Source organism: Synchiropus splendidus, chromosome 8, assembly GCF_027744825.2.
Source record: "Synchiropus splendidus isolate RoL2022-P1 chromosome 8, RoL_Sspl_1.0, whole genome shotgun sequence".
NCBI lineage: Eukaryota > Metazoa > Chordata > Actinopteri > Syngnathiformes > Callionymidae > Synchiropus > Synchiropus splendidus.
Window position 1 is genome coordinate 6952884 of NC_071341.1, and position 15759 is coordinate 6968642.

General features: G+C 45.4%; 4 protein-coding genes across 7 annotated transcripts; 3 read left to right on the forward strand and 1 right to left on the reverse strand.

Moving 5' to 3' along the window:
• Positions 1–89: 89 nt before the first annotated feature.
• Positions 90–4329, forward strand: LOC128764036 (tektin-1-like). Its single transcript, XM_053873412.1, has 8 exons — positions 90–246; positions 313–508; positions 585–750; positions 894–1022; positions 1689–1835; positions 1913–2138; positions 3355–3554; positions 3630–4329. The coding sequence occupies exons 1-8, from the start codon at positions 154–156 to the stop codon at positions 3811–3813; spliced, it is 1341 nt and encodes a 446-aa protein (XP_053729387.1). The 5' UTR covers positions 90–153; the 3' UTR covers positions 3814–4329.
• Positions 4330–6178: 1849 nt separating this feature from the next.
• On the forward strand, positions 6179–8736 carry LOC128764008 (tektin-1-like). 3 transcript variants are annotated; one of them, XM_053873347.1, is made up of 8 exons: positions 6179–6270; positions 6358–6545; positions 6608–6773; positions 7230–7358; positions 7432–7578; positions 7665–7830; positions 8168–8364; positions 8445–8736. In XM_053873347.1, the coding sequence occupies exons 2-8, from the start codon at positions 6380–6382 to the stop codon at positions 8602–8604; spliced, it is 1131 nt and encodes a 376-aa protein (XP_053729322.1). In that variant the 5' UTR covers positions 6179–6270; positions 6358–6379; the 3' UTR covers positions 8605–8736. The 3 variants fall into 3 exon arrangements, with proteins under 3 accessions (XP_053729322.1, XP_053729323.1, XP_053729324.1); XM_053873348.1 differs by having other exon boundaries at positions 6189–6274; XM_053873349.1 differs by having other exon boundaries at positions 6190–6285.
• Positions 8737–9594: 858 nt separating this feature from the next.
• On the forward strand, positions 9595–15753 carry xaf1 (XIAP associated factor 1). Of its 2 annotated transcripts, none has more exons than XM_053873881.1 (7): positions 9595–9783; positions 10659–10794; positions 10880–10936; positions 11839–12043; positions 12154–12221; positions 13691–13897; positions 13963–15753. In XM_053873881.1, the coding sequence occupies exons 1-7, from the start codon at positions 9746–9748 to the stop codon at positions 14002–14004; spliced, it is 753 nt and encodes a 250-aa protein (XP_053729856.1). In that variant the 5' UTR covers positions 9595–9745; the 3' UTR covers positions 14005–15753. The 2 variants fall into 2 exon arrangements, with proteins under 2 accessions (XP_053729856.1, XP_053729857.1); XM_053873882.1 differs by having other exon boundaries at positions 10663–10794.
• Positions 13534–15759, reverse strand: LOC128764260 (mitochondrial nicotinamide adenine dinucleotide transporter SLC25A51-like). Its single transcript, XM_053873880.1, has 2 exons — positions 15660–15759; positions 13534–15102 (listed from the first exon to the last, which is right to left on the reverse strand). The coding sequence occupies exons 1-2, from the start codon at positions 15664–15666 to the stop codon at positions 14165–14167; spliced, it is 945 nt and encodes a 314-aa protein (XP_053729855.1). The 5' UTR covers positions 15667–15759; the 3' UTR covers positions 13534–14164.

Consider the following 15759-nt stretch of genomic DNA (forward strand, 5'->3'; position numbering starts at 1 on the left):
AGATCATAGGTGACCCGCGGAGATCACAGGTGAAGAGACAGAATCAAAGACGATGGAGATTATAACAAGCGGCGCCGGCCCAGCACGCAGTGCCAGGTCTGCTCGACGGAATGATCACATCACTGTAGAGCACAGTGTGGTAGATGAAGGTGGATGAACGAGAATAAGAAGAGAAAGAAGAAGTCGCTTCAATTCTACATCAAAGAATCTATCATCACTGACTCGAAGGAAACGCTTTTGAGAATGGTGAGCTTCAGTTTGCGCAAACATCCATCTGACGCTAATATTTTTGATGGTTGTTTTGTGTTGAAGGAGCCTTGTTTCTTCCAAAGTCAAAGGACTGTGCCCGTGCCAGACTACCATCCCCACCAAAGCAGCGATCCTGATCTGGGGAACATCAAAGTACTCCAGAACCGCTCAGAGCTCTTCCGAGCAGAGATCAGGAGGCTGATCAAGCAAAGTGAGAGAACGTGCAAATGTCTCCAGGACGACATCAACAAAAAAATAGGTATGATGAGGCTGAAATCCTATTGTGACTCGGAGATGGGTCGGGCTGAGCCTCCTGCTGCATGTCCTCTGCTCAGACCAGCATGCAGGAGATATCGAGTACCTGAGGAGGGAGCTGGAGGTGAAACAGGAGGACATCATCATCGAGATGGATGTCCTCGAGGCTTTGCAAACCAGAGTGAACAAAGTTGTGAAGGCCTGCAGTGAGCCCCTGAAGGTCACAGTCTACTGCATGGACGAGAGGTGAGGGTCAAGTGTTGGTATGAAAAGGCGTGGCCTGGTGTCAAAACCAAAGTGGATCAGAGGTTTTCATTTGGCGGTTTGAAGTCTGGATCCAGTGTTTGATGCGTCTCAATGAAGCAGACTAATGTAACCTTGTCGTGCAGAAAGAAACGTTTCCCGTCCGACAGGCTGATCGACGAAGTGGATCAAGAGCTGCTGAAGGAGAAGGAGCTCATTGAGGTGGCCAGAGCTGTTCTGCAGCACGTTATTAAACAGATCGTTGAACAAATTCGGTAAGTCCTCAGAAAAACTGTGACCTGAAATAAATAACTACATCAGAATCATATTCATTTTCTTTCCCCCTCACACCAAGAGCGACGTCATGACGAAAAGTCAAAAGATGAATATTAAAATACTTAAAAACAAATCTTATTGTAATAAAAATGTTGGCTGAAACAAAACAAATATGAGCTGAAAAAAACAAAACAAAACAAAACTTTTTAATTGAGTTAGGAAACCCACAGTATTGAAAAACAAAACATAAGAAGAGAATCTGTACACCTTTCATTTCCTTTCCAATATTTTTTTCATTTTTTTTCCCACTGCTTTAAGCTAGCACTATTCTGGTTCCACGGTGTTCCTAGTCTTGTGACAAAGCCTTCAAAACCTTCCTGGATCCAAATGCTGATGGTCAGGAGCAGCAGCAAAATGTCATCATCTGTTCCTTGACCCTTTCTCAGCGTTTCCTAAAAATGAATGAGAGTCTATACATAGCTGAGTTAGTTCCACAGAGGGAGAGGGACAGACAAAAACATAACCTCCCTGGCGGGTTTATCAAAAGAGCAAAACATGTGACAGAAAGTCACTTCATACATAGAAGAGTATCCGAAAGAAAAGTCTCCGTATCTGATAATAATTCCGGTTATACTTGGTTGATCCTGTCTGTCCTTTTGTTCCAGAATGAACCGCACTTTGAATCAACAAATCGAACAGGACCTCCGGGAGAAGTCTCAGACCCAGTTCATCAATAACTACTGCACGATAATGAACACGCTCTCTCTCTACCACCCACTTGGGTCCAAATGGAACAGCGACGTTCTGCATAAGTATGATGTTCTCCTTACTATTAACAGTGATACAGGAAACAGTGCTTAAAAACATCTGTTCTGTTGTCCACTTCAAGGCTGACTGAGAGTCCTCGATGGTGGGACAACATCTGCAACATGAACGCCACCAGAGCGGAGCAGCAGAAGACTCACTCCCAGTCGCTGCGCACTCAGGTGGAGTCTCTGCTGGAGCAGACCACCGCAGAGATTCAGGCACAGATTCAGACGACCACAGACACTTTTGGGCAGAAGATCCACGAGATCAAGACGGCAAAAAGCCAGCTGGAGAAACAGCTGGAAAAGGTAACTATCAAGATGACACTCCCGATCAGTGACTTCACTCTTCAGAGTTTGGAGGCCGAATGGGGAGATTTACTAGTGCACAGACACTCGACATGGGCTGGCTGAAACTGTCATGCATTGCACTGCGTTAGATCGCACTAGTGGATAGTGTAGTTCAGCCAGGCAACACAAGGGCCCAACGTGGGGGGCCACCAATGTTCAGTTTCATTGGACCGTAAAGGAACCACCGCATGTCGGCCATTAGTCCAACGATGATGTTGATAATATTATGTAGCTGATTTGGGATTTGTGTATTGGGTCTTTGGTGCTGAAAGGAAAATTGAGTAAAAATAAAAGTAACCACTGACTGTAGTTTAATGTTGTGATGGGCTGACGAGGCTTCATGAAACAGTGTCCTCACATTTAGAGCTCAGTAGGTGGCGCTGTTTAAAAAATGTTGTCAGGTTTCATTCAAATAGCTGTTCAAATCCAAAGATTTTAGAGCACCTTGTGCCATCTAGTGGTCCCTGAAAATGAGGACACTGTTTCATGAAGCCTCATCAGCCCATCACCTGAGTAAAAGCACAATATTCTTAAGTAAATGTTTTCATCAGGAACACTACTCATAGAAGTACAATATAATCAGAAAGTTATTACAGCGTCTGTGTAACTGGTCACTATCTACATCACAAGTAACATCCGACTTACGACCAGGATCGGTTCCGACTGGATCGATCCTAAGTCAAATTGGACGTAAGTGGAATGTCATTCAAAATAGCTAAGGCGAGGGTTATAGCTACTACTGTAGTGGTAGATGGCTGTGTGAGAGTGAGATGCTGGGATACTGTGCTGCCATAACTGTTGTATGCGATGCTGGGCTGCTACGTGCTGCGTGCCAGACATTGAATAAAAAAAAAAAAAAAAAAGCATCTGCTGGCCGTGGTTGTAAGTACGGATGGACGTACGTCAGGCAGCTCATATGTCGGATGTTACTTGTACTCTGAATGAACTTGACGTCTGAGCCAACCATCCCTCTCTCCCCCCGTAAAATGATTTAGCAGCTCGCATTTGGTGTCCGTGTCTTTGCTCTGACGCATGCAGAGTTGGCCAGTTCAATGAGGGAAAGAAAGCAGAGAGGTGGATGGGGCGAACACAGCGTAAGGGCCCAGGAGAGAGGGAGGTGCAGAGAGAAAGCTCTCTGTGTGCGGTGATTACAGTTTTGTGTCCTTCCTCCCAGATCCTGTCAGAGTTTGCCGGGCAACAGAAGGTCAGGGATGATCTACAGGCGGCTATTCTAGAAAACAAACATTTCCTGAACGTGGCCCAGGCCAAGCTGGAGGTGTCCCACCAGAAGCTCGCCATTGATCGATCTCAAAGTGAGGCACCCATAGCCGAACTACTGGAAGAGGTTGAGAAGCTGAATGAGCAGATTTCCAAGTACGATCATGCGAAGGCACAGTGCCGATGGTCTGACAACACAGACACCTGAAACCATGTCCTTCTTTTTTTCAGAATGCAGATGGCAGCCACCCAGTCTGAGGTGGAGCAGATGGAACTGGTTCGCTGCCAGGTGGATCTGGAGGAGCACATCAAGATCAAGAGCAACTCACTCTACATCGATGAGGTCATTTATAAATTCAGAGCAGGAAGAAAAACCTCCCTGCGCAACCTGCTGGTGGATGTGTTTGCGGTGTGAAAGCGATTTAAGAGGTTGCTCCCTTAAATCCTTGCTGGGGCTGTGTGGCTGTTCTCACAGCCAGAGACACAGGCCAGGGGCCGACGCCTGGGTGGACAGCAGAGAGACAGCTCTTCGCTGATCAGGTGGCCGAAGCATTCCCGGTTCCAGAGTCGGTCCGTGGAGCGAAGCGCACCATGATAGACTGGGCTACTGCTGTCCTGCTATATACCAGGCTACCAGAATCGGCTGCTACTCCGAGGGTGGGGCCAAACATTGGACCACAGAAGGAGTGCTCAAGCTAACTAGCTGTTAGGTGTATGCAGCAGCGCAGAGTCGATTCACCAGCTGAAAGCTACAAACCAAACAGGCTGAAAAACAGGACCAGCTCTGTTCAGCTGGGGGCAGTGAGCAGTGAAGGAGTGCTGCTCTCAAGGTCACTGCTCATCCTCAGCTGTGGTGTGGACCACCAGTCCCCTCCCTGCTAAACAGATGATGTAGGAACTACATAAAAGTCTGCACCGGGGAGTCAATAAAGTTTCCTGATCTTTTCCATTTGTAGTTCTTTATTTCCTCTAAAAAAGGGATTATTAGTGAAACTTATTGGTAAAGATGAGAGTTGTTGAAAAGTGTTGGATGGAAACATTTCCAGGCACATTCTAATGGTAGAAGAGAACAGATCTGTCGCTTCCTCCCCACTCGAGATGGGTGAAGTGTTTTTAACATTCTCTTGCTGTTATGAATGAGTGGTTGAAAATGGAGACCAGACCAACACTTTCTCAGGAGTGCTCAGTATTTACATGTGAGCACAGTCACAAACTGGCCATGATTTCTGACCTCCCTCGCAAGATGGATGCCATGGAAGTTTTCTGCTCGGCTCGGCAGAAACTGGCCAACGTATTCGGACATATTTGAAGCAAGAAACCAGGCGACTCAAGGGAGGATGGAAAATTCCTGCGTCGGCCGACCCAAAACAAAGTGATCTTGTTTGACTCCGGGTCACAACCAGCCTTCCCAAGGTCGCTGGATGTTTTTGCTGACAAGATGCTCCGGCTCACCTCCACCTTCATCATCTTCTCACTTCACACTCAACTCAGTGCCTTCTTTGGTGCCCAACTGCCCTCACCCACAGTGTAGCACGGGTAGGCTATACTGTGATGATAATTTCATTGCACTCGTTGTAAATGACAATAAATGAACTGATTCTTCATGTAAATAATAAGTAAATAATTGTTTGAAATCATGATTTTACATCTGTGCTGGATTGTGTTGGCGCTGCTTCTCACTACTCTGCTGTGATTCCTGACCCAAGCTTTATAAGGTCATTTTATGAGAAACAACAGGGACTTTTCATCCTAATGCAAATTACATTGTTTTTGCTTTTAAAAATCGTGCCGGTTCTGGAGCCACCACTCTATGACTATTGTGAGGCAAGAGTGTAAAACAGATGCTTCATTGATGTGTTGGTGCTAAATAAAGTCTACGTTAGCAGCACTACCTTAGCGACAAGCGAGCATGACATGGTTAATTTCTATTAAATATAATTCTATTTGACTAAATATCTGTAGCATACAACATCATGCTAACCAATGCTAGCTGCAGTAACCTTTCCCAGCTGGTAGTGTAACTCACCTTAACACAGAATAAGAAAGCAGTATAACCACTTAGTGCAAAGTGTTTTTGAGAATAAAGAGGAATACTGCACTCGTCCTCTGTCTTCCCCTCAATACTTTCACAGTTGCTTTCTACTGTGCAAGCAGCTGGAGCAGACTTGTCCTTTCTGTACACCACCGATTAGTTGGTGCCAAGGTTTGAATGCTCAGGTGCGACTTATGACCTGAAGAGTAGTGAAGTACATTACATGTATGTATGTAAATTGTGTGAATTGTACTCAAGTAGTTAAATTACCCATCTGAAAAAAAATACAGTGAAAGTACAAAAAAAACAAATAAACCTTAAACACAACTAAATAAAAAATACAACTTTATCACAGATCCAAACACAGGTTGATGTTAATGTAGTGCTTATCCAGACTGAATGCAGGATTTCCTGTGTAATGAAACTCAGTTGACCAGAGAACTGAAGCGAATGCTGTGACCCAAAACAAAAGTTATCTCCACTGGCTCCCAGTCACAACCGGCCTTCCCAAAGAGGCTGAGTAGAGAGGGTGGGCTTGAACATGCCAAGTCTGCCACACAACTTTGTAAAGAGGAGCAGCCTGAGTGAACAAACAATGAATGAAGACAATCCATAACTAACCTCATCTGATACATTGTCGAGTAGTTTCAAAGGCTTCTTTTGCCACGCCCCATCAAAGAGTTGTGCCATCAAAGAATCAAAGCCAAAGGATCTCAATAAAAGTAGGCGGAAGCAAAGCACCAATAGCTTTTTAACAGGGTAGAATTGATGCCTCGCAGCAGGCTGATGCTGTCAGCGGCTCGTGGTTTTCAACAGTAACAGCAGTCAAGACACAGGGAGGCAGGTTTGAACTCAGTGCGAGCTGAAGATGAGGGAGTAACTGTGTCACTCTGTATCACGTTCCTGACTGTGTTTATTTCATTCTAGGGCTCAGCAACAATAAACAGTCATGTCCTTGTCAGACTACCAGCCGCAGCAGTCCGGGGGACCAAACCTGACAGACATAAAATTCATGAGGAACCGCTCCGAGCTTTTCAGAGCTGAATGCTCCAAGCTCATCAAGGAAAGTGAAAAAACATGCAAGCGCATGAGAGAGGACATAAACCAGCAAATAGGTGAGTCGATCTGTGGAGATGTTTTGAGCTCAGGAGTCATCTGCCGGCCTTCATTGTCGCAGATCAACATGTGAACTACATCAAGTTTCTGAAGAAGGAGCTGCAGCTGAAGCTGGATGAGATGATCTCTGAGATGGAGGTTCTGGTCCGGCTGCAGAACAGAGTGTTGAAAGCTCTCAAGTCGTGTAAGGGACCTCTGAGGGTCACCATATCCTGCCTGGATGAGAGGTGCGTCATGTTGAAATGGCTGCGCCTCCTTCAGGGTTGTGCACAAACTTATGTCCGCATATGCGACTTTCAATTGCAAACAAGCATTGAATAATATACCTATACAAGTAACATCCGACTTGCAGCCTGCTTGACTTACGTCCACCCGTACTTACAACCACGGCCAGCAGTTGCTTTTTTTTATTCAATGTCTGGCACCGCAGCACGTAGCAGCCCAGTATGCGGCAGCACAGTATCCCAGCATCTCACTCTCACACAGGGTTCTACCACTACAGTAGTACCCCTAACCCTTGCGTCAGCTATTTTGAATGACATTCGACTTAAATCCAATCTGGTCGGAACTAATCCCGGTTGTAAGTCGGATGTTACTTGTAATAATGGCCATTATAAATGCATAATAAGATAGTAATTTTTACCGAGCAAAGTGAACAGTTGTGTTTCCTGACTGGGTTTCAGAAAGAAGCGTTTCCCTTCCGACCGAGTGACTGATGACGTCGACAGGGAACTCTTGAAGGAGCGGGAGGTTATTGAGGGAGTTATTTCTCTTTTCCAGCATGTGGTGGAGCAGATCTCCGAGCAGATGCGGTAGGTCCACGACCGACGTTGAAACAGACACTTCAGAAAGGACCTAAATAATGCAGCTCTTTTTTCCCATCAGATTGAACCAGTCAGTGAAGCACCAGCTGGAGGAGGACTTCAGGGAGAAATCTGAAGCTCAGTGCATTGACAACTACTGCGCACTGATGAACACGCTCTCCTTTGATGATCCGCTTGGATCCAAAAACACCAAGAGTCTTCTGTCTAGGTTCCTGTTTTGAGGACACGTCACATCTGTAGATGCTTTCGAAGCGCAGGTGATGGGTTTGGTTCAAGTCTGTCTTCTCATCCTAGCAAGGCCGTGTGCAACTCCGTGGTCTTGCGGAACTTGGTGGAGACTCTGCTGGAGGAGTCGGCTGCAGACCTGCAGAAGCAGGTCCAGGCCACGACGGCAGCGTTTCGACAGAATGTCCAGGATATCAAGAACTCCATGAGCCAGATGGAGGAGCAACTGGCAAAGGTGATCAGCAGTATTTGCATTGGGTGGTTTTGATGAATCCCAATTCTTATTTCAATCTCATCTAAAACATTCTAATGTACATCTGATATTTACTTCACATTTCTTTGCATTATCTCGTATTGCTTCTGACGCATCACATACAGTGTTACAACATTTCATCCTTCATTTTGAGAGATTGAAAGGAGCAGAGTGAAGAACAGTTTCTGCTCCTTACTTCCATCTTCCCAGTGTTTATGTTGATGAGAAATTATGACTGTGCTGCAGCACATGACACTGATACAAGACACCAAAGAACACAATACATGTATGGTCAACACATGTTTCTGTGACCTGTAAGATTCCGGCAGAGTACGACAGCCAACAGAGGGTCCGGGTGGAGCTCCAGATGACCATCATGGAGAACAAGCACTTCCTGAATGTAGCTCAGGCCCGGCTGGCCATGCGGCGTCAGAAGCTGGCCAAAGAGCCGTGTTACGACCCTCCGCAGACGGAGCTCCTGGCCAAGGTGGAGCAGCTCAGTGCTCATGTGGACAAGTAAGACCCGAGTCATTGTAATGGCTGTGTCATTATCAAAGGCCGAGCACGACAAAGAAGGCTTCATCTCTGGTTTGCAGGCTGCAGGAAGCTGCTGCCCGGTCTGAGGAGGAGCAGAGGGAGCTGGTTCGCTGTCAACTAGAGCTGGAGAAGAACATCAAGATCAAAACCAACTCCCTCTACATTGATGAGGTGGTCTGCCTCAAGCAAAGAGACGCGAGTGTCTGTCAGAAATTCTAGGTTCATCAGAGCAGTTATGTTGGTCAAGCATGTTTTGGGTTTGGTGGCCTTTTAGTGACAGTGACACGCCCTCAAAATAATTCCATGGATTTGAAATTGATTTTTAAATAAAGCAACCATCTCATTCAAAAACACCTTGAACTGTCCAGGCGTCGTGCTGTTCTGCAGCATCAAGAACAAGTCGACGAGACACAACAAAGTACCAAGCTTCCGATGATGCATACTTGACAAAGGTTGAGTGGAAAAAGAGGCTGAGCAGCGGAAGACCAGGGGGTTTTAGGTAGTGGGTGGTGCCTACCTGGGTGCCAAGTCTCAGGCCGAGGACAGTGCCTCCACGTGGATTGACCAATAGCGAAGGGCGTTAGGAGGCGGGACACATACTGTCTGACATAGAACTGGTTGGCAGAATAATGACTTATTTTTATACTATTTTAAACCTTAATAATAAAAAAAATACAGCAATATGATGTAAACCTACTATTAATAATACAAACTACAAGTCCCATAAAGCACTGCGTCTGAGCACTGAAGGTTTAATCACATTTATGTTATAAATAAATAAGTTGTGTAAAACTGTCCGTTCTTGAATGTGTCGTTGCGAAGTGAAGAACCACACCAAGACGACGGTTCAGTTTTGCTCTTTTTACTCCGTGAGTTTCGAACACATACATGCATGCTACCGAGCCGGGTCTCTTGATTGACAACCTACGAAAATCCCGCCTCTAACATTCTGAGCTCTGATTCGCTCTCACAACTGGAACTACTCACACGCTCGGGTGTAGACTAAATGACTTAATATTATAATTTCACAAATTATCTACAGTTGTCCATTTTGATTCAAGCGTCACTGGCTTTACTCGTCTTTGCCAGTAAATGGATGCCTTACAAGACTTGGGTCTAACGTTCAGAGTTCACATAATGTTTGGCGCCACCAAGTGACCAACATGTAGAAATGCTCCGTGAATCATTTTTACTTTCGTTTCTATCATGTCAGCTATTGACTCGGAGGATTCGCGCGTGTTCTCTGACATTTAAACGGGGAACTCTTGCATTCTGACTTTAGAGGTGAGACTTCTAAACACACCCTTTTCTTCCTGGAGTCATCCTTAGACTGAAGACGATTCTGAGACAACTCAACTCCATGGATGTCTCGGAGCCAACGCGCACTTGTGACCTATGGTGAGACGAATAACGCAAAAATACAGTTTTTACTCTCGAACGAAAGAAATAATCGTTGTTATTTTTAAGAGCGAATTATCTTGGGGTTGAGGTGAAAGGCCGCTGTCTAATTCAATTTGACGTGGATAAAGGAGAAACTGTATAAACAAGTGGAGTGGTTATATTCGGTAGTGAGAGAAGACAAATGTGGGTGCGTGTATTCGTGTCTCTGAAAGTCACGATCATGCATACAAACATCTGCCCTGCTCAGGGAAGTGCCAACTCAGTCCCATTTCAAAGCTTACAAACAGCTGGTGTCATGTCATGATTCAAGTGTTACAGTGTTTAGTTTCGCTTTCCTTTACTCACCTGATAAACGGTGCTTGACTCATCACTGGGTCACATGTGGTTCTACACATGGGGACCAAGGGAGCCTTAAAGTCCTAAGAAATACTGTTTATAAAATCCAAAATATGAAAATATGAAATGGTGATGCCAGATGGTGCCGACACAAATGTACCTCTGGAAGAATGGTGAGGAAGTGCCTCCAGAGGCGGCACTGTCACCATGGAGAACCCTTTGGATTAACCAAGTGGGACGGTTCGTATGCGAGTTCAGATTGGCGAGCAAATCATTTTGGTAATGGACACTGCATCGAGACATTTAGGTGTGCATGCAGCATGAAAGCATAAATCAAACTGCCACTGAACCGATGAAATAGACATTGTTTTGACGTTTTTTCAAGGATCCATGAAGGGTGGTGAATGTGCTGAGACAAAACAAGATTGTTATGGTTGTTGTCCCGAGATTATTCAGAGTTCCCACGTTGCAACTGTAGAATCTAGCGACACACTCAGGGATTAAAAGCAAACTGAATTACTGACTTTGTGTCCTAGTAAGAAGGATGTTGCTGAGGTCAACTTCTCTCTACACGAGGCACACTGCCGTCGATTCCTCTGTCTGTGTCCTGACTGTGAGGAACCAGTTCCCAAAGAGCAACTGGCACTACACAGAGAGGAGGAGCATGCCATGGTACACGCACACACACACATACACGAGCATTGCTATCCTTATGGGAACATCGTAAGCAAAAGATGATTGACGGTTGTCTGTGCAGGTGAAGTGCTCTAAGTGTAACAAGAAGATGGAAAAGCGCCTCCTGGACGACCATGAGGTGAGAGTGATTATGTTATTTAAACTTGATGTGTTTTATCTCACATGCTGCCAATTCTGTTAGATTAAAATATGTAGTCAATTACATTGTAATGCAGGGAGACTTAATTCCATTTTTTTTACTCCTGATAAAATGTCTGTTGATACATACATTGTACATCACCTCCCCAAATAAAAACAAAAAAAAAAAACAATATAAAAATACAGAAACATAAAGAAGTAATTCAAGCAAAAAGAAATATTAAATACAAATTAAAAACAAATATTTAAGAACTGCAGAATATTAACATTAATATAAAAAGAATATTAACATTAATAATAAGCTGTGTGTATTACATTTCGATCACTTCTTTCACCACAGTCAAGGTAAAAACAAAGGAAATGCCAAACTAACATCCAGCGCAGCAGAAAAATGCTGCAGTTGTAGGCCTGTATTCATAATAACAAGAATGAAAGGTGCGTAAATGTTTGAACGACAGTCAATGTGCAACTTAAGTCGATTTGCGCTACAAGAACGCTACGTACTATCTGTGACTCAATGTGTCGGTCTGAGATGGTTGCATCACACTGTTGGTTTGCCATAGTGCCATAGTGGCACATATAAATAGAAATAGTGGTTAAAAAAATAATAATCCTGTTTTTAACATGACTCATGCGCCCATGCTGAGAACCGCAGCTGAAGCTGCATTGTGATGACAAAGTCATACCAAAGAGTTTCCTTTAAGCTTCCATCAATTCAGAATAGATACAGAACAAAAAACATGACCCTCAATTTGGTGGTCATGTGTCAAAAGGCCTCACTGTGCTGTCATGACAAGAACCACGGTCATAAGAATTCATAAGGCTGAGTTGGTCAGGTCAGGATGTGAAATACCTGCCTGAAATTCGGATCTCTGTCTGGAGGTGGAGGAGTGTGTGGAGCGGATGCAGGAATGCGAGTTCTGCCAGATGGAGCTTCCATTCAAGGACCTTCATGAACACACCGTGGCGTGCGGGAGTCGCACCGAGCTGTGTATTGACTGTGGCCGCTATGTCAAGCTGAAGGACCAGCAGACCCATGATCAGACCTGCTCCGGGTCATCTGACACCAGCGCACCTCCGAAAACCGGTCAGTGAGGAAAGAAAGAAAAGCTGCCTTATCCTGTATTTGTTGAGTGACGTCCCACTCAGGTCCAACATCATGCAGAACATCTTTCCTACACATCTGTCTTCCTGCAGAGACTGTCATGGTAAACTGCAGCCAGTGCTCTCAGGCCATCGCCGCTGATGATCTGGACCAGCATGAGGTCAGTACACTGTTCTCTAGTGACCACCATTTTGGTGATGGGCTGATAGGGCTTCACGAAACAGTGTCTACATTTTCAGAGCTCAATAGGTGGCGCTCCTGGTTGAAAAATAACATGAGATTTCATTAAAATGGATGCTCAGATCCAAATATTTTAGAACAGAGAGCGCCATCTAATGGCCTCTAAAATGTCTTCATCACTAGAGGTCACTGAAGTCACATTTGAGCAGTCGAGCCAATGTGGTCCTACTGGTTTAGCGTTGACAGCAGGACTCAAACACCAAAATCAGCATTAGGGATGGGCGATAATTTATCGTACATGATACACTGCCAAACACAATATCCACGATGACAGTTCTGCATCTCACGATAAATTCGATAAACACACAGCTCACTTGCTGGATTGGACCTGCATACATGAACATGACGAGACGGCGCGCCGTGCTCTCCAGCTGTGCGAGGTTTGACAGCCGACACCGGCGTGTGACAGTTGTGGAGAGTGTGGTCGACTTCAGTTCATGATCATAGTTTTAGACTTATTTTTAATACAGGGAACCTTTGATAGTGACTCTGGTCGACTCTGAGTTTCTGGATGCGTGTTTATTTTATTAGATGGAGTGGTCCTCATCGGTTCTCTGATGTGGTCATCTGCCTTGGTTCGTAACACATATAGGTCTCCTGCTGCCACTGTGGTGAAAATAGTTGGATATTGGACCTCTGCTCCGGTATTGCCGGCAGCTTCCTCTTTTGCGTCCCCATTAGGGTTCACTGATCGTGGACACACTCTCACAGGCAGCGCTAATGCTACAACCTGGCATCCGTTAGGGACCATCAACAAATTCTAAGACGCTCGAAGTATTAGTGAAATCTTCAATAAGGCAAAGGAAAACAACCATTTTAGGAAAGAGAATTGTGAAAAGGTTTTTCATTACACAAGACTAAGCGCTGACATGTATAATGATTTGGAGAATAGAATGTGACTAAATGATAATTTATTCACATTATTTCTAATATTTCTTCAGTAGCATCTAGGAAATGTGTCCAAACTGGTCCATAGTTAAAGTCAACTGTTAAGAGACAGATGAGATACAGCAGACAGACGGCTCAATTTAACCCCTAAATAAAGCAGGCAGAGCAGTCTGTCAGACACCAGCGACTTCTAACAGAGACGTGAAACATTGAGTTTCTCATCTCTACACTTGGTTAACTATTATATTTATACATAAACAAATAATGATGTTGTAGACAAACTCCACTAAAGAGTTTCATTGTAAAACAATTTCAAGAGAGACTGTAGTGTCCAACACAAGGAGTAGAATGAAAATGGATTTATCGTGATAATTATCGCGGAAATTACAACGCGATAACTTTGTTGTCCATATCGCCCATCCCTACTCAGCATGTCAAGACCAGACTTCCCCACCTGACCAGGATCATGTGACACTCCTTTTCATCTGTCCCTCCTACTAGCTGGAGTGTCTTCCAGACTCCCAAATCAAACAGGAGGAACACTCCAGAAGTTCAGCCGCTCCTCAGGTTGGAGTCAATGAGATTTCCCATCGACTGTCAGACAGAGGTGCAAACCTTCCACACTGTAACGGGGAAGACCCCACCGCCCTCCGCTGCTGCCCCCACTGTCATCTCCTGCTGCCCTTGTTCACGCTTCAGTGGCACGAGGTAACAGTCCAGCTGCAGCGCATGCTGGGATATGGTGTGTTCATGATCCTCTTTCACTCTTGCAGGTGAAATGCAGAAGACATGTGTGGAACATTAATAAATTTTGAGATCTCAACACAAGCAAGGCAAGAATCATGTTTGGAATTAGGTTTGAATCCGTCAGGCAGCAATGTCATGAAGCTCTAAATAAAGATCTTTGAGTGCAGTTGGCACCCATGTTGTTAGTAACACATTATATTTCAACAGTAATAGTAGCTTGCAGTAGTGCTACAGAAGCTTTAGCAGCAGTTCGTATGAGGCGTTGATGATTCCCCAGGATAGGAGCGACCGGTGGTAGTTGAGGTGTGCGCCTCGGTAGAACTTGGCCAGACTGCTGCCTCTCTCTATCCACACGGCGAGCATCAGCTCTCGACAGGACCGGAACGCTCCTCCCACCTGAGACTGAGCGCGGGACTTGATGACGTTCAAAGGGTAGTACAAGACTCCAAGCGAGGCCCCCAGAACCCCTCCAGAGATGAAGTCGTTGACCAGGTGACCTGCATGACTTGTCGCTTCTGGGAGCTGCTCTTTAATGGGACCACGGAGGCCAAAGTAAAGGACATTGCATGGACCGTTGCGGAGCAGAACAGGAACCAGGCCACGATAAAGCTCCCTGATCCCGAACTCTGACACGAGCGACCTGAAGGTGTGAGAGGTGTTCCTGAATCGTCCGTAGTGTTGATGGTCTTGCAGGAGAGTCTGCACGCGCTCAAATGGCGTCAAAGTGGCCTCCACAGTTCCAGCCAATACTGCGGCGATACTCCGGGTCAGCACCTCTGGGAATCGGCTGCCTTTTGTCCGCTCTAGCAAGACCTGAGAAAAGTCCTCATAGAGCCCGAACATCAAGGCCACGCTGGTGCTCTTCTGGAGCAGAGGAGGCAACAACCCTCGGTACAGATTCCTCCAGCCGTCCATCTGAAGCTGACGGACCGCGGTGCGCACCAACACACCATGCAGCTGCTGGCGGAACAGGACCTTGTTGATGGGAAAGGTCAGCGCAATGTTGGTGAAAGCGGCAATTGAACCGCAGATGTAGTGGTTTTTGCGAGGACGTAATTGTGTCTCGCCAGACGACAGAGTCAGAACTTGCTGCGGGTGAGTTGTCCAGACTGACTCAGCCTCAGTCATGGAGGTGTCAGGGCGCCCCCCAGAAACATAGATCCGCCCTGCAAAGTCAAGGGAAGTATGGTTTGAAACATTCAGTTTGGAACAAGATTACAAGACAATGTTTAATTTAATTGTCAAAGAAAAACAACTTGTGGGCTTGAGGAGGAGGCACCTTAGACGTCCATGAACCATCCTTGAAAATATTGATACATTTAGGAGAGAACGAAAGCCAGACTAGTTGGGAACTTCCTCTGCACTTATCCTGCAGTCTTCTCTCGGAGGAGTTGATGTTGGCGTCTGTTGCCGACACCTGCATCCATTTCTCACCAAGGTGGGTGTAATGTTATTGTATCACCACAAGATGGTGTGGACGGTGGTGACCTTAGTTTGGTCAATGTCACATCCATTTATGTGCAGGTTGGGTTCTCAGAGGGTACGTGATATCAGCAAGGTATGGATAATAATGAGAATTCTAAAAGAGCAAAAAAAGATCATACAATTGTAGGCATGTGCCACACATAAAAATGTTGAATTACAATGCAATTCTGAGGAAAAGGTTTAGGAACAAGGTCTCATGTGAATGATTTCACATTGTGGGACATCAACTCTGACTCACCTGCCATGCTTCTGAAGTGCTCCTCTGACTCTCAACAGACGACTCCACATGGCCACACTTCCCAGTGTCTCCTGCCTATAATGTTGCTGTGGGGTTTAGC